The sequence below is a fragment of the Typopeltis vanoorti genome, chromosome 20, assembly GCF_054136105.1.
Source record: "Typopeltis vanoorti isolate ZY-2024b chromosome 20, IOZ_Tvanoo_1.0, whole genome shotgun sequence".
In the NCBI taxonomy this organism is placed as follows: Eukaryota; Metazoa; Arthropoda; class Arachnida; order Uropygi; family Thelyphonidae; genus Typopeltis; species Typopeltis vanoorti.
Window position 1 is genome coordinate 106,470,628 of NC_143568.1, and position 19,237 is coordinate 106,489,864.

The following is a 19,237-nucleotide window of genomic DNA, read 5'->3' on the forward strand; positions in this document are numbered from 1 at the left end:
CTAGAGCTGGGTTTCCAGACTATGTAAAAAATATATAAAATATAAAAAACATTATTATTATTATTATCTGGGACCTCCAGATACTCAAGGATTCACTGATGGGTTATAAATTACCCAACCCAGCTTTCTTAAATTCATTCATACTAGATGCACTCACTACTCATAAAGGCAAACTATTCCATTCACTCACTGCTCTATGAGAGAAAAATCTAGCCCTTACCCCTTTCTTGACTGCAAACAAACTTCTGTGGATGTCCCTATGTTCTTTCACCACCTTCCATATAAACCAGAAAAATTTCATCAGACAATAACTTATAACACCATTCAAAAGTTTATAGACCTCTATCATATCTTCCTTCTTTCTCCTGTTAACCAGTCTGTAATCCACATATTCACAATCTAGATCCCATAATCCAAATATAATTTTCTTAACTCTTCTTTTCACCCTTTCCACAGCTTCTTTATCCCCTTGGAACCAGGGAGACCAAATCTGTGCACAATAATCCAGGTATGGTCTTATTCAAGGTCGTATAAAGAGGCAAAATGACTTCCTTATCCTTAAATGTCAAGGTTCGCTTCAACATTGAAATTATCCTCTGAGTTGTACTTGCAACTTTTGCTATGTGACCTTTGAATATTTCAAATTCCTATCCACCATTGCACCAAGATCCCTAGCCTCAACAGTTTCGTATAGTTACCCTGATAATATAATATGCCATTAGAAATCTCATCATGCCAAGGTGCATAACTTGACATTTACTGACATTGAACTGACATCCATTTTTGTTTGTCCAAATTTCCAACCTATTCAAATCATTCTGTAAGTGCTAGATATCAGTAGAATCCTTGATTGCCCGGCCTATCTTCACATCATTGGCAAACAATCGCACATCTCCTGTTAGACCCTTCTTAATGTCATTAAGGTATAGATTGAACAACAGTGGCCCAAGGACTGAACCCTGAGGTACACCACCGGTCACCATAAATCTGGCAGATTCACGCCTACTGTATACCACTTTTTGATATTTGTCTATCAACCATCCACTGATCCTAGTCGAGAGTTTATATTCCAATCCCATTTTCTCCAGTTCATGCAAAGTCTTTCATGTGGTATCCTATCAAATGCCTTAGCAAAATCCAACATTATCATAATATATCCATTCCCTTTATCCAACTTGGCCATAACATAGTTATAAAATATGAGCAAATTACTAAACATAACCTCCCTTTAGTAAACTCATGCTGCTCCTTGCAGAGTATAGCTTGTTTGTCTGCCCATTTCTGTATGCAAGCTCTTACCAACTTCTCTAAAATCTTCACTATCACACCAGAGATACTCATCGGTCGGTAGTTAGACACATCAGTTTTTGCTCCACCCTTGTACAATGGAACTATCATACATTTCTTCCATTCTGGTGGTATCATTCCAGAGGTGAGACTCAAGTTATACAAACATGTGAAAGATCCAGCCAATTCGGATGAGTGTTCCTTTAGCAAACATACTGATATTCCATTTGTCTCTATTGACAAATTCTTATCCAGGTTACATTACAGCTCTTCAAATATCAAATTATAAAAATAGAAGAAAAAAAAATCCTTGAAACAATGAACAGCTTATGCCTGAAGTGTGAAATAACTTGCTTGGCTAACCTACAATATTATTGTTTCAGATACAAATGCATTCAGTGTTCTCAGATCTGTTGTATACTCTAGTATATTCATTTTCCTGATGATGTCAACAGTAGACAGCAAAACATATAAAAGTTTATTTTTACATTAAATCCACATATAACTGCAGCTCTTACATAGAGAACATAAATAATAATAACTAAGTCTAACATAAAAATAGAATAGTCTATCAACCACCTATGAAATTTTATTGATAATATATTTTTAAAGTGGCAGTCACTTAACATTATTTTTAAAAAAATAATTCCAACCATAAGAAAAATGCAAAACAGTGTAACTAATTTATACTTCTTTGGATGTTTTCATGTCATGCTGCATGAGAACAATGATGCTCAGTAGCATATTCCTGTAGCAGGAATGAAAGAAGATCAAGCAGATGTTGCAGTACATTCAAAAATCAACTATAAATTAGTAATGACTAGTTGCAGAAAACAGGTATTCACAAGTTTTGATGAGAGGGGTGGAACTACAGATAACTACTGACTAAGAGGTAATGACAGAAAAGGGCACAAAGCAGAAACTATGTACTACAGAGTAGAGTGAATTATCACAAGTTTTGTTAATTCACTCAGACTGCAATCTGTTATACACTATCAAGGATGTTTAAAAATCTGGGATTTATATAGTGTAATCAACTGGTCAGGAAAGAAATGCCATCTGGCATAAAAGAGCAATCTAAGCATTCTGGATGCTATATGAATATAGCATCTATAACTACTGGGACTTTACAGATATGAATCGGTAGGTGTCGCACTGATATGATCGTCAGCTTGTCAAGAGCTCCTGAAAAGATCAGTAGTATATTATGTTATCATTGGCAATTTTACTAGAATTTTACGTAGTATCGTTTGCTTTTTGTATCTTAGTGTGTCTGTGCGATTTTTGTGCGTGTTCTATGTTATTTCAATTATTTTTAAGATACGATAGCATCCACATGGCACCGATTAAAAAAAAAAATGGCAGCCAGGTCGCCATGTTTGTTAAAGAATTTAGATATAAAAGAGTTTATGCAATGCACTGTCTGTGAGATGTATGCTTTGCAGAGAGCGGTTGGAGTCTGGTTAGATGGTGATAGTGGAGTGAATATGTGCAGAAAGTGTAAGGAGAATGAGGATCTAAAGCGTATTTTGGGTGGTGAGAGTGATATCGTTAAAGTCAGAATATAGAAAATAGCGATGTGATATGAAATTGCGAGGTAGTACCAGATAGGCATGAGAGCGACGTTGAAAGTGTAATGAAGGTAAAAATACAAAAAGAAATGGATGATTTAAATGATAATGAAAATGGTGAGATAGATGTAAGTAGTGAGATCGCACAGTTGAGCGGAGCGATACATAGAGCAAACCGGCAGCTAGTGTGTATGCAAAAATGCCGAACGTACCAACTAATAAACGGCAAAAGAGAATGTTCGTAAACGTAAACAAAATGAAGAAGCAAGTGCTGTACGGAGATTCGTTATTAAGAGGTGTGATAGTTGAGAGTTTGACGAAATCGTACCAACCGGGTGCGAACATTCAGGATGTCAGCGAGTCTATTAGAGCGCAAAAACAGAGGGTGAAAGAAATGATAGTCGTTGCAGGAATAAATGATTTGAAAGAAGACAAAATGGAAATTATACAGGATGTGAGGGAATTACTAGAGGTAGCAAAAGAGAAGAGTGAGAGAGTTAGGATGGTGAGTATTTTGCCACGGTATGACACTGAAGTGTTTAGAAGGAGGGCTATAATTGCAAATGACTATGCATGGAAAGTGGTGTGAAATTTGTGGTTGTGTGGAGTGAGTTTGATGGGTGAAAGGATTTATATAAGCAGGGTCAGCGGAAGTGGGCATGCAGAGCATGCGGGCGCCGCTACGAAGGGGGCAGCGCCGCCAGAGCACCGTTCATAAGTTCATTTTTAAGAAACAATTTTTTACCATGAAACAAAAAATTCTTAGCATATAAAATAAATAAGGCCAGATACACTGAAAAATTTTTTAAAAAAAATTGTATATTGCCGCCTCTTTGATCAGCTGGCTGTTTACAATTTTGCAGCGAGAGCAGGCTAAATGCTTGCCTACAGAATGTTGTGTTTACTGCAGTCTATCTAAAGTGAAACAGTGAACAGTTTTTATGCGCAGAAACGAATTTTCGTACAAAACATTTGTTGCTAGTTAACCAGTCATATGGCACGTATCTCAGTAGGCTACTGACAGTAGCGCAGTGCGGACTATTATTTCGTCTCTGTGTTGTGTTGTGTAATAATTTCTTGTGCGTATAAAATAGAAATGGAATCAAAAATTAAAAAAAAGTTATCCGTGCACAAAATTGTAAGCGTCATGCTGTGAAAGAAGCAGATGTTAATAAATTTGTTAAAATATTCTGATGCAGATTGTAACCAACTCGATACATCAGAAATCAGAGTTGAAGAACCGTGCACATCATCCAGTTTTCATGAAAGTACTATGGTAACTATTGAACAAGATAACAAGATGCATGATTTAAGTGGAAAACAGTTAGAAGATTTAGTTGTAGTTGACCACGAAACTAACACATTATAAGTCTCTGTAAATTTAGAAGATCCATGTGAATGGGGAAATAGTGATAAAAAATTACAAGTTGTTTTAATTGAAAATGGGGCCAGTTCAAAAGAAAAATATAATATATCCCAGAGATACATTGTCATAAATTTGGCGACACGTATTATAATAGAAAAATGGGAAATGGTGAGCTCGTGTCAAGAACATGGCTCATTTATTTCGAAACTTTAAATTCTGTTTTTTGCTTTTGTTGCAAACTTTTCGCACTTACTGAATCATGTAGTCTTGTAAAAGGTTATAATGATTAGAGAAATGTAAGTACAACTTTACATAGACATGACACTAGTTTAACTCATGAAAAATTTCTTAAAATGGAAGGAACTTGATAAAAATTTAAAAAACAAAACTACTATTGACTGCCAGACTCAATGGAAAAGAAACATTGGACGAGTGTTTTAGAATGCTTGATTGATTTTATAAAATTAGCTTGGTAGCCAAAATTTAGCTTTTCGAGGATCATGTGATAAATTATATGAAAGGAATAACGGCAATTTTTTTTAAAAATTAGTCTAACTGTTTGCAAAGTTTGATCCCGTTATGGAAAATCATGTTGAAAGGGCCTTACAACGAAACAATAGAGTACACTATTTGAGTAAAGATAGTCAAAATGAAATATTGGAAACTTTAAGTAACACAATCAAGGATACAATTTTATTATCAATTCGAAAATCTAAATATTAATCCATAATTTTAGACTGTACACCTGATGTAAGTAAAACAGAACAAATGACCATTATTGTTTGCTTTGTTTCCTGTGACAAAGGAATTGTTAAGATCAGGGAAAACTTTTTAGGTTGTGCAGATATATGAGATTCCACAGGATGTGGTTTATGTGCAACAATAATGGAACAACTGGAAAAATGGAATATTACCATTGAGGACATACGAGATCAAGGGTATGACAATGGGGAAAATATGAAAGGGAAAAAATATGGGCTCCAAAATTTGCTTTTAAACAAAAATCCTCGAGCTTTTTACTTGCCATGTGCTGCTCATACTCTGAATTTAATCATTAAGGATGCAGCCAAAGTGAATGCAGATACAATTAGTTTCTTTGCAATTATTCAAGAAATATACAATTTCTTTTCATTCTTACAAATGTTAGGCAATTCTTTTGAAGTCCATAAAAAATTAACATTGAAACAGCCATCAGAAACGCGATGGGAAAGTAAAATTAATGCAATCTGCCCTCTACGATATCAGTTACGAGAAATTTACGATGCACTTTTTGGAATTTTAAATAATGAAAATTTTAATAAAGAAACTCAGCATGAAGAACAAACATTATGTGCTAAAATAAAGGACTACAAATTTATTTGCTCTCTTATAACTTGGCATGATTTACTTAACAGAATAAACCCTGTGAGTAAAATGCTTCAAGACAAAAATATGAACATTACACTTGATTTAGAATCTATCGAAAACTTAAAAACATTCTTACAAGAGTATCGATCAGACACAAATTTTAAAGAACTGAGTGAAGAGGTGGACGGAGAACAAGAATTTAAAGCTGGTACGGAAGTCCAATGACGAAAGAAAACACAACAATTTGATTACGAGCATCATGACGAAACGCCACAATCGCCAGAAGATAAATTTAGAGTGAATATGTTTTATACACTTCTAGACGTTGCAATGTGTTCGTTAATAGAACGTTTTGAACAACTAAAAACATATTATGATAATTTCAATTTCTTGTATAGATTACTAGAAATGAATAACGAAGATTTACAAAAAAATTGCGACGATTTAGAGATTCTCTTGAAGGACGGCGAGAATAAACACGTAAATGCAATAGAACTATATGATGAGTTATGTGCTTTCTGGGATATTTTTCGGAAGGATAATTTAAATATTCAAAACCCTTTCGATATTCTTAATTTTATTGTGTCCAATAATTTATCCTTCCTTAACTTTTCAATTGCTTTAAGAATTAACTTTAAGAATTTTCCAAGTTGAAATTGATTAAAACCTACTTAAGAACAAGTATGTCACAAAAAGGGATTGTTAGTTTGCCATTAATAGCTATTGAAAATGATGTATGTGCAGAATTAGATGTTAATACTATTATTTCTAATTTTATGAATATAAAATCAAAAACACTAAAATTTTAATTAAAAAAGTTTCAAGTATATTTATGTAATTTAATTTATTTTCTGTTATTCTGTAAAGATGTTATTTTTTGAATACTTATATTAAATGTTCTAATTATTTCTGATTAGTTCTAATTATCTCTGCCAGGTTGGCAGGAAAACGACCCAGAGCAAGACCAAGATAGGTGGATTGATACGGTACAAAGTGCCTTAGACGATAGAAATATAAGATCTGATAATGTTGGAGTCTTGACAAGTAACAGACCGATTTGGAGGAAAATTGTAGATAGGAAGTTAGTAATGATGTAATTTTTTCATGTAGTACTGTCATATCCTGTACACCCCTTGAGGGTACATGGCAGGAATTTGATAATGATGATGATGATGAATTATTTCTGAATTATTTTCTTATTTTCTCATCTATCTTGAGTTTCTTTTATTTTCCTAAAAGATAGTTTCACTTATAAAAATTATTAAAAATTTTTACAAGTTACTAAGAATTTAGTAACTTGTAAAATGCAAGAACTTTTTAAACTTTAGTTCAAATAAATTTTAACTTTCATTAAAATTGAATTTTAATTTTGTTAGCGAATCGGGTCGGTGAGAAGGCTATAATACCCGTATCCTTATATTCAACAATTAAAGGGAAGTGGCTTTATCAAAATTTGCTTTAACTTTTAAGAATTTTTTGAATATTCGGGTTTTTAATGATTATCCTGCCTAGTCAACACCCCCCCGTTCATTACATTTAGCGAACCAACATGTGGCTGTTCTGTCAAAATTTATTTAAGAAATTTCAAATAATTTACATTTTTATTATCATAAAAGAACCACAGACGCCCGGATCATTACAGGAGTGCTTAGATAGACATTGCATGTGAGCGGTAAAGACCCTAGCGCTGGCTCTGTATATAAGATGGATGGTTTACATTTGAATGGATTTGGTGTACGGAGGCTTGAAAAAGTGTTGATGAATGAAGTGGATGTACAGACTCAGAGAAAGTAGATTTATTAAGGGGGGGAGGGGAAGTGATATGCAGACTTTAGGGAGGCAGTTGAGTGTATGAATGAGTATAATATGCCCAAGCGAGTACGAAGGACAACAAATCAGAATGGGATAGTTAGTATAAGGCATCAAAGTAGGGATGGGACTAACGGGCTTATGCAATTCATGTACACTAATGCCAGGCGTATTAGGAACAAGCAGGAGGAGTTTTTGGCCTTGGTTGGCACTTCCAGGCCACAGGTTGTTGGTATTAGTGAAACATGGCTGACAGAAGATGATAAAGCTAGTGGGATTGAATGGATGGGTATAGCGTATTCAGGAGTGACAGAGAGAATGAAAAGGGGGGAGGCATGTTATTGATGATAGCTGATGAGTTGCAGCCAAGGAGTATAGAAGTTGAACTGCAGGATAGAGAAAAGAGCACATTTGAGGCTATTTGGTGTGAGATAGAGGCTAGCAGAACAAAATATACAATTGGGTGCTGCTATAGACCAGGTGATGGAATAGATGGTGGAGAGAGCATGCATAGACAAATGGATGAAATGAGTGGAAGGAGGAGAGGGCACATGAGAGGAAGGAATTGGATTTTATGCGGTTATTAAGGGACAACTATCTGCGACAGCATGTAATGGAAAATACCAGGGGACAGAGTGCTTGACCTAATAATCGCATCTGAGAATGTGGCTGTAACAAACATGACCATGTTGCCTCCAATTGGTGAGAGTGATCATAAGGTCATGACTTGGGAGGTGGCTAAAGGAGTGGAATTTACAATTAAGACAGAGTACATGTGGAATTACCGGGCTGGTAAGTATGACAAGCTTAGGAGTGTGCTTGGCTCAGTGCCATGGCATGCAAAACTGCAAGAGCTGGATGTTGATAGTGCATGGGAGGTGGTTAAGAAGTGTTTGCAGGAGGCAATGGTTGACTGTATACCAAGAGTCCGAATAATAAATCAAGTAGGGGTTAAATGGATGAATAACACCATTAAGCGTGAGCTGCAAAGAAAGAAACAATTGTGGAGGGAATTTAAGGAGAAAGGTGACCTGCAGGTTCAGGAACAGTATAAAGCTCAGGCCAGAAAGGTAACAAGGGTGGTAAGAAAAGCAAAAGCGGATTATGAAAGAATATTGGCCATGCAGGTTAAAGAGAATCCCAAACAGTTTTGTCAATATGTTGCAAGTAAAAGGAAAAATGTTCATGGCAGAATGATTTTAAAAAATGCTGAAGGTAGGGAGGAACCGAATCAGTCGATATAGTGGAATTACTGAGTAAGCAGAATTACTGGATGATATACCTTGCAAGAGCATATCATCCAGGTGGTGACATTACAGGAATGGAAGAACCAACAGCTTATACTGGAATTGTGATGAATGAAGTAGAGGTAAATAGTCTATTACAGAACCTCAATGTCAATACATCTGTGGGATTGGATGGTATACCAGCTTGTGTCGTACGTGAAGTGGCTAAAGAATTGTCAGTGCCCTTGACCATTTTGTTTAATTTGAGCCTCAGGTCTGGGTCAGTCCCAAGGGGGTGGAAAGATGGGAAAATAGTTCCGCTGCATAAAGGTGGTTCCGAGGCTGCTGTTGAAAATTACCGACCAATCAGCATAACAGGAATCATTATCAAGGTCTTGGAGAAAATAGTCAACAGGAAAATACAAGATTGGATAGGTGAAAATGGGATACTGTATCGGGGACAGCATGGTTTTGTGAAGAGTAGGTCATGCCTCAGTAACTTGCTCAAGTATTATAACACAGTGACGGCTGAACTGGATAAGGGTAATGGGTTTACAGTGATTCTACTGGACCTTGCTAAGGCCTTTGATAGGATACCACATGGAATTCTAATCAGTAAAATGCAGCATATGGGGATGGATATAGGATTGGTGAAATGGATAAGAGGGTAGTTGATGGAGAGATATCAGAGTGGTTTTATTCAGGAGTAGAGTCCAAAAGATGGCCTGTGACTAGTGGTGTGCCACAAGGATCTGTTCTTGGACCACTGCTGTTTAATTTGTTCATTAATGATATAGGAAAGGATATGAGAGGAATAGTTCGTTTGCATCATCCACGAACAGGGCAAAGTTGGGTAGGGCAATAGTGAATGCAGATGATGTTAAAATTTTGCAGGATGATTTGGATAGTTTGGAGGTCTGGGCTAAGGAGAATGGATGTCAATTTAATGTGGCAAAATGTAAGGTTATGCATTTGGGGGTGAAAAGATTAGCAGCAGTTTACTACATTGGTGGAACTGTACTCCAGGAAATTGATGAGGTGAGAGATTTAGGAGTGTTGGTGGATAAGGAGTTGAAGTTTAGGGGGCACATTGCAAAAGTGGCCAAATCAGCTCATCAAATCACTTGGTTGCTGAAGAATACTTTGACGAGCAGAGACAAGCATGTTATTGTTCCTCTGTATCGAGCCTTGATAAGATCCCATCTCGACTGCTGTGCCCAGATTTGGTCACCTAGGTTTCTTCTTGATGGGGAGGATGTTGAGAGGATCCAGAGGCGAGTGACCAAGATGATAGCAGGTCTGTGGAATGAACCTTATGAGAACAGGTTGAGGATTTGTGGGTTCCAGAAATTGGTTGATAGGCAGAGGAGGGGAGATATGATTGAGACATTCAAATTACTGAAGGGTTTTTATAAGATTAATTCAGAAGATATTTTTGAGAACAGGGCTTGTGGTGGGAGGACTAGGGGGCATCCATGGAAGCTGTGCAAGAGTGTGGTTAGTAAGGGTTTTAGAGCTGGGTTCTCTACTTTTAGAGTGCTGAATGAGTTGAATAAGCTGCCAGATTCTGTAGTGGGTGCTGTGACAGTGAATGAATTTAAGGCAAGGTATGATAGATACCGTGTAAATGTTGAATAATTGTGATGAACATGATTTGGGGCCTCCCTGGAGTTGCCCGTAATAATAATAATAATATCCACGATGCTATATTCATATATCCCTCTTCTTAATTGAGGTCCTGGATGAAATTAAATGTGAGATTAGGTACATAACTTTCATTGTTTGTCAATAATGTGTAGATAGGCAGGGCAATCAAGGATTCTACTGATATCCAGCACTTACAAAATGATTTGAATAGGTTGGAAATCTGGGCAAACAAAAATGGCTGTCAGTTTAATGTTAGTAAGTGTAAAGTTATGCACTTTGGCATGATGAGATTTCCAATGCATATTATATTATCAGGGTAGCTATACGAAACCGATGAGGGTAGGGATCATGGTGTAATGGTAGAGAGGAATTTTGAAGTTCAAAGGTCACATAGCAAAACTTGGAAGTACAACTCAGAGGATAATTGGAATGCTGAAGTGAACCTTGACATTTAAGGATAAGGAAGTTATTTTGCCTCTTTAAAAGGCCTTGATAAGACCATGCCTGGACTATTGTGTGCAGATTTAGTCTCCTCATTTCCAAGGGGATAAAGAAGCTGTGGAAAGGATGCAAAGAAGAGTTACAAAAGATTATATTTGGATTATCTGATTTCGCAATAGCTTTTAACATTTACAGCAGAATGAGTTATTATTATTATTTTTTTTTTTATAGAGGAAATGGTTCTTAAGATCACACTTTTTTTTGTGCATTAGTACATGTAACTCATTCTAAGTGTCTTCGTTATCTGCATTTTGGTCTATGCGGTAGTCTTCACCTGTAAAGGACCTCACCCTGAGCAATAAAGATCTTCTGGCTATGGAAATGCACATTGGTAAGGAATGTGAGTAAAATTCTGTGAAAACTCTCACAACAAAAACCATGTTTCAAGCTTTTAGGGTGATAGAGTCCATGGCTCTCTTCAAAGAAAATGACTGACCATATGAAGAATTCTAAAGTGAAAAGCGATTTTGAAAAGTCCTTAAATGTTACAAGGATGTCGACAATCAGAAGATGAAAGCTGCAGGTCAGATTTCCATTGAGATTCTGGAAAAAGCAGCCTTCAACCTTCTATGAGCCTTCCATTTCAGCATGCCAGCTAAAGAACATGTGATTAAGATGTAATTACGATGCACTAATTGTAAAAATGCACCTATTTTTTACATATGAAAAAATAGGTGCATTTTTGAATAAATTAATCTTGAAGATCAGAATCTTGTTTATTTGGGAACACAACCTCTATTATCCCATGTTATAAGTCTCTCATTTTATACATTTTCGATATATGTGGCAAATGTTGAGAATGCAACCACTGTGAATAACGAAAGTTACCTGTATTGCTGGTGGGCCAGCAATTAGAGCTAAGAACTCAGTTCTGAAAACTAAATATTGTTATATTCACTTCAAGCTTTTACTTTTAATTAAATAAACCCAGTAATATCACATCAGGAAATAAAAAATCACCTCTTTTTTTTTTTGGTACAATCCCACTTTTAAATTTCCAGAGCTAAAAAGAATATTGACGATGAACAGCCTATTTTTCTACTCAATACAGGGCAAAGGCCTCTCGCATTGCAGGAGGTTTTGGGCCTACTACTCCCATGGTGACCAACCCAATCCATATTGGGAGAGTGTATCTATACTTGAGCGAATGAATGTATGAAGGTGGAAGACAATCACAACAAACATCCATGCTTCGTGGGATTCGAACCCGCAGCCTCTTGGCTGGAGAGCAAATACGCTAACCACTCAGCCAACCAGAGTACTACAAACATTTATATCACAACAAGACAAAAATGAACAATAATTGCTTATTAGTATTTCACAAATACTGATGAAAGTAATACTTAATTTTGGCATTATCATCACATTAACATTTTATTGCTAGTTTCTTATCATGAGATTTTTTCCTGACTAATCATTTGTAAAGTTTGACAAGCTCTTTCATAATTTATAAAGTACTTTTAACTAATTTTCCCTAGTGTGTTAGGCTGAATGGCCTGTCATGGGCAAGTATTTTAGCTTCTTTGAAACCTGGTTTACTTTGATAGAATGGTTAATCCCAGTTTTTGTTTTGTTGTTGTTAAACAGTAGGCTTAGGTACTCAATTCTTTGCTAGTAGAAAAAATTGATAATTAAAAGGATAAATATTTACTGATATTTTTACTTCACAGCAAATTTAATTTGGAATAACTAAATTTGTTACAACAAATTGAGTATATAACACCCAATTTATTAAGAAATTTATTGTACAAATATATATAAAAAAAAAAGTAAAATGTATTTGATAATTTTTTAATAAAATTTTATATAGCCAATGGAGAGAATGTATGGTAATCTCATTGCACAAGGGTGGTGCAAAGACCTATCGACCAATCAGTATCTCAGGAGTGATGAAGATTTTGGAAAAATTGGTTAGGGCTCGCATTCAGAAATGGGTTGACAGTGAATCTCTACTTTGCAATGAACAGCATGGGTTTACTAAGGGAAGGTCATGTTTTAGCAACTTGCTGACATTCTGTAATAATGTTATCATTGAACTAGCAAGGGGAATGGATACACCATAATACTTTTGGATTTTGCTAAGACTTTTGACAGAATACAGCATGGAAGACTATTGCTTAAATTGGTAGAAAAAATGATAGAAATAAATGATACATACCCCAGATGTACATTCTACTGTAGAATAATTTCGTAGACCCTGATCTAATAAACTCATCAATTTTAACACGGCAGTTGACAAATTTTTTGTCTTCTGTTTGTGTGGTTCAGTGTCTCCCCACCATTCTAGACCTTGTGCCTATGCACATGTGTAGCTATGGCTCTGATCATGATGTGTATGTAATTTCAACCAATACAGAGTATAATCTGGTCTGCTGAATTTCAATTTGGCAGACTCTGATAAACCAAATTATTTCATGTGAAAATATAAGTGGCGAATTGTTCATAATTCATCAAAAATTACTGGTAAATTGTTCATGCACAGAGATGAATAGCCTCTAATTCTGTGCAAATTTCTTTCATGCTTTCCTCAAATTAATAAAGTTCTTGTGTTTTTATAACTACTCCAGTCTCACTTCCTATTGATATGGACATATTTACAATGAAACACATACCCCAGATGTATTTATCAATAAAAAAATCCTGGCCTGTATTTGAATTCTAACTTTAAAAAAAAATCCTGCAGGATTTGGGCTCTTTAGTCAGCATGCTATGCTTGTTAGGATTACATTCAAGTGCCTCCACATACTGATGTTTTTGAAAACTTACATCTCTTATAACAACTTAGAAATTTTTTCAGCACTTGCTAATCCAAGACTGTGCGACTTCAATTAATTTCACTTATAAGTCATTTATTATCAGCTTGATTTACACTTTTCACAATCATTAGCAAAGCTGTTTGTAAAGGCTAGACAAATATCAGTCTTTGCTTTCTGTTTCAAAAGCCATTTCAAATTTGTAAGCACTCATTCTCAGAATCATTTTTAGCCTCATTTGTGATAAAAAAAAAAAAAAAAAAAAAAAAAAAAAAAAAGGAATTCAAAAATATCCAAATGACAATTAACACATTTAGTTATGTGTTAGATTTCTTGTATTTAAAAGTCAGTAAGAGTACCTAACACTTAATGATTAAAATGAATTTAATTCAAGATACATAAGCCAGATATTTTCATTACCTTACTAAATTAAAAATTTAACTGATCATGTGTAAATACACACAGAATTAAAAAAAAAAAAAAGGGGGGGGGATGTTTTTCACTAGTGCAACCAGCTTCCTTATATATTTTGACTGTTATGAAATAAATGCTACAGTTGTTCAATTTGGTCATTAGCTCAATCAACAAATAATGCAATAGTACTATTGTTAAATCTTGAATGAAAGGTTTATTATATTGAAAATATCTCATTCAGATTTAACAGGTACAAAAATTCCCAGAGAAAATGCTTGTATGCAGGTATAAGTGAAATTGTTGACAGAAGTAACGAAATAATCATTTAATTGTAAATTCTCCGACGTATTACATTGTTAAGTGTCCTCGTAAAACCGATAATTTAGTGAAAGTTATGTTAACATGAGAAAGAGATCTAAGTATACAACGAGATAATCGGCTTAAAGAAATGACCCCAGGCAGTCACGTATGCGAGGTCCAAGTTGCGCTAGTGGAGAACGCAACGAGGAGAGAACGGTACCGAGTGCAAGAATTTTAGGTGCCGGCTGGAAAAAAGTGACGTAAGAGGGATATATAGAGCTTGGCGACGGCAACTCGAGGCTCTTTTTTTTGTTTGGGATTCCTGTTCCAGTCGTTCCCAGAGAAGTTGCGTGAGAGCGGTTGAAAAGAACGATGTCCAGTGGCAGCCATGCGGCCAGATAGCGATCCGGTGTGGGCATAATCATCGGTGCAGCGGAAAAGCCAGCGCAAATCGATCAACATGCGGAACCACATGGACCGAACCTGGCACAGCAGCTTTGCCCACATCGGAAAGGGTGATTCATGATCGTAATCACTAGTTTGTCCTACCTGAAGACAACTGACCATAAGAGAGGGTAACAAGCCGTGTGAATTTTTTAGAAGATAGAGAGAAAAGGCAAGAGAGATCCCGATGCTTGGTAATGTAGAAACTCTTCAATTCCTTTGTATGCAACAGACAGTTAGTGTGCAATATTGTGTGGATATGTTCAGTGATTGGACTTACAAAACTGAACCAGGACTTTAGTATCCAATCAACTGGTAGATTGTCTTAGCTCTGAGTAAGAATTCATGTACAGTGTAGTATTGAATTGCTCAAGTATGTTATAGCCTGATAGTTCTTGAATCTAGAATAAGATAAATGCTTGTACAAGAATGTTAGATGAATAGGATCAAGTCAGAAATTTAACTGGTAGTAGATATTGTCTCATATTGTTTATGGCTAGGAGTATCAAGGTTATGGCTGGGTAATCATTTTTAATTTTGTAGGAGAGATTCAGTTTTGTTAAGTGATCTTAATATTTGTATATCGTATTAGAATAATGAATAAACCTTTCTTTTTCTTATCTAACAAATTGCCTGATCTGTGAACTCAATGCACAACTCATACAAATAGAACCAGTGCAAGATAAAAAAAAGGGGATAGCTACGACTGCAGTAAGAGTAAAGATATACAAAGTTTTTTTTTGTAAGTGGGAATTTTAATTGCTTGATTATTGAATAGCGTGTCATTCTGAGTGTTAACTCCCTGACAAGGAAGATTCTCCTGTCTAAGAATTTGGATAGCACAGCTTTAACAAATAAATTTTTCCATATTCTGACACTGAGTTAATTCCAGATTTGTATCAAAGAAATTTGGCTCTAACCATGGGCAATTTCTTTGTCTACCAAGTTTTTGCACAAGTGATCAATTTAAGTAGTGGCCACAGAGTGAAAAGGGTGAAAGCAAGGGCAAGAAATTATATCAAGTAATAGGGAATTTCACTAAAGATAATAATCGTAAGTTTTAACAATAACAAATTATAAACACAACAAACACACACAAGGTAAGAATATAAAGTAAAAATAAAGAAAAAAGAGAAATTTAACACTATTATATAGACATGCCATTCATTATAGTAGCAGTTTATTTAGTTTATCTATATTTGCAATATATAATTTTGTATAATTTCAAATAACTTTACTTAATTCAACATAATGAGACCTCTTGTAATGAGTCTTGACTGCACTGCAGAGTAACATTAATAAGAACAACAACATACCAGTCCACCGGTTTAAAGCTTCTTTAGCAACTTTAGTTTGCTCCTTAACATTTTCTAGTACTTCTGGATCACAGTCAGAATATTTTTGCAGTTCAGATTTTAAATGGTCACATTCATTTTGGTATTCATTCAGGGTCTGCAGCAACTGAGTTCTATTTTCCTAAAAGATCCAAATAATGTCTGAGGATCCATAATGTTAAACTACAATCACATATACAGTTTAAATGCTAAACCTACAACCTACATATCAGCATCATGCTATGAAGCTCATAATTTTAAAATAACTTGAGTTATTTTAATTTTAACCTACGTTAATATTTTTTTATTTCTTCCAAATATATTTCAACCTTCATTTAATGGGAAAAAAATAATTATTAAACATATGTGTTAAGTAAAAAAAAAAAAAAAACTTTTAGTTTTGTTAAAACCCTTATTCTTAATTTAAAAAAAAAAAAAAAAAAAAAAACAGAACTGAGAGTTTAGTTGCAGATTTCACTAAGCATACATCAAAATGTATTGCAATAAAATCTAATTTTCAAGTGCTGAGAGCTGTTTTAAAGATTTCTGATAAAATGTTGGCCTCTGAAATGGCATCACAAAAAAGTGGCCATTTTACAATAACTGCCACTCCTATCTTATCAACTTGAAGATTAACAAAATACAAAATAAATTTAGCAATTACTAAAACATATGTAAAATCATGCAAGTTAATACTAAACTGTGATAAAATATAACATGAGATAAAGCTAGAAGCTAGCTAAAAGTGATTATCAACAAAATCTGAGAGCCATATTCTTATTTATTTATTTTCTTTACGTGAATCCCACCCACAAAAGTTTGTAAACCTATAGTACAGGGGTGGCCACAAGGTGGCTCGCTCTTCAGACTCTACAGGAAAAAATAAACAAAACGAGAAGAGGAGACAACAAAAAAGAAGAATAAAATAAAAAAAAAAAAAAAAGAGAGAGAAGAGAGAGAGAAAAACAGGGTTAATAAAATTTGCTGCAATAAAAAAGTTTAATTTGAAACACATTAAATGAAGTTTACTTTGAACAATTAGAATAATTTTAAAGTTGAAACAATAATTTTAGTTATTTACTAGCAGAGGCCTTCCTTGTATCCATTATCTTAGTAAGCTCCTTAAAATTAGATGTGTAATTAGTCAAAGCAGTTCTTACAAGCTCGTTCAAATATTCATCATTTGAACGAGCTTGTAACTATGTTTGACACTTAATAAATTTAAGTGTCAAACATAGCGCATCACAGGAGTACGTGGTCCCAAAAATAGAGATCAGTTTTCTGGCACATTGCTTAAGTGTTGGATACTGTTGGTCCGGAACTTGCTTCCAAAACTCAATTACAGAACATTCACTTCGGTCCTTTGTCCACTTAAAGTTCCAAAAGCTCCAGTTCTGCAGCTGCGACATCCATCACAATTGGTTTGAAATAGGATACCGTGCTCAGGCACATTCGTGAAGAAAGGATTTTCCAAAAAAGTGAATGTTGGCTTAAGTTCTCAAAGGTCACAAAATCAATTGTTGAGTTGTTCTGCCAGATCATTTAATTTGCTAACATAAGATCCCATTTCTAATTCCACTCCTGGCGAATTTGTCAGTATTTTCTTCAGACAAAGTGATTGAAAGTTTTATTTTTCAAGTCTCTCTCTCTAGAAAAGTTGCAGTTTGCTTTGGAAGCTTAGACGGTCTGTGCGAGATTGGTTATTAGTCTTTAATATCTGTAGATGCTGAAAAACATTGGTGAAAAATTATTATTATTACATGATACCTCCATGGAATCCAAAGACTCATTGAGGGAGGGCACCTACTCTAAACTCTGTCTCCACCCACTACAACCACTGAGTGTCTTTGAGATGAGGGAAAAATTTATCCTCTCTAAGAAACTTTGATTAGGTCTAACAACAACAAAAAAAAAATTGCTTAATACATTGGTAACTGAGATCCACTTTGCTTAGCAAAACCATGATACGTCATTAGGAATCTCGTCACAATTCAACTCATCGAGAAAGCTGTTGAATTGTCGGCGTGTTTTAGCACTTGAACAAATAAAAATGACAATTCTTAGAACTACATCCATTACATGTTCAAATTTAAAACACTTGGCAATAAGATGTTTCCTGTGAATAATGCAATGTACAGGTAGGAAAGCAGGATATGATTCATCATCCTCAAGGAGGCCCATGAGCTCTTTAGTTTTACCCCTCGTAGCTGGAGCACCATCAGTTGCAATGCTGATGACTTTTTCGCATGCTACCGAAGTTTTTGTAAGTGCAACATCGAGAGCTTTGATGTCAGAGCCAGTGGTTGTATCTTTCAACTATCAACTCCAATAGCTCTTCCTTGAAGTCCAGATTGTGAGATTCAAAGTGGACAAATGTAGCTAGTTGCGGTTTTGTCCTAAATATCTGCAGATTCATCCAAAAGCCAGACTAAAGTGTTTCAAGTTATGGTGCAAGTTATTTACAATGTCAGCACAGATAATGGAAATTCTCCTTTCAACTGTATGCCTGGAGACTGGCATCTGTTCAATCAGTTTGAGTAGTTTTTTTTTATTATCCGGGTCTAAAACTTGAAATTATTTGTGCAATATTCTTGACAAATTCTCCTTCCATGTACAGATGTTTTGCCAGTGCAATATTAAATACTAAAATAAAACGAGTCTCAGTAGTAACATCAGCCTCTTTAGTAAAGATGGATATCAATTTACTCTAACCATGGAGTTGTTGAGTTGTTCTTTCAAAGGTGAAAGTTTAGTTTGCCTCAGATCAGAGCCAAGAGGAAATTCTTTACTAAAATTACCGTGATGTGTGTCATAATGATGCTTGAGATTGTTGATTTTGAAATGCAAAAGTGTTACTTGGCATATAGCACACATTGGTTTCCTTTGTCGTTTCACAAAAAGAAACTCCTCTTCCCACTCTGGCCTAAAACTTCTGTGTTTTAGACCAGAGGCCAGAGTTAACACAACACGTTAGTTACACTTCTAGCACTTGAAAGAGTTCAACAATAACAAGCACTGTTAATGGACTCGCACAACAATATGTTGAATGATACCAATAGATGAGTGCCAGAAGTGTAACTAACGTGTTGTGGTGAGCAGGCAAAGCTTCTGCATCCCCACCTCCACTCGCACACTCACTCCCATACCATCACATCAGTCAAAGGTTGCAGCTCTTCCAAATCTTACCAGAATTATTTTGGCTCCAAAAGGACATGTAGTTGGCCACTCCTGCTATACA

The 19,237-nt window shown here is 35.3% G+C and overlaps 1 protein-coding gene across 1 annotated transcript in view; it reads right to left on the minus strand.

Moving 5' to 3' along the window:
• LOC150095757 (meiotic nuclear division protein 1 homolog) overlaps positions 1–19,237 on the minus strand; it is a 56,960-nt gene that overhangs the window by 9,837 nt on the left and 27,886 nt on the right. Inside the window, exon 5 of the mRNA XM_090410751.1 lies at positions 15,982–16,141. Coding sequence (XP_090266877.1) covers positions 15,982–16,141 — 160 coding nt within the window. The remainder of the gene's footprint in view (positions 1–15,981; positions 16,142–19,237) is intronic.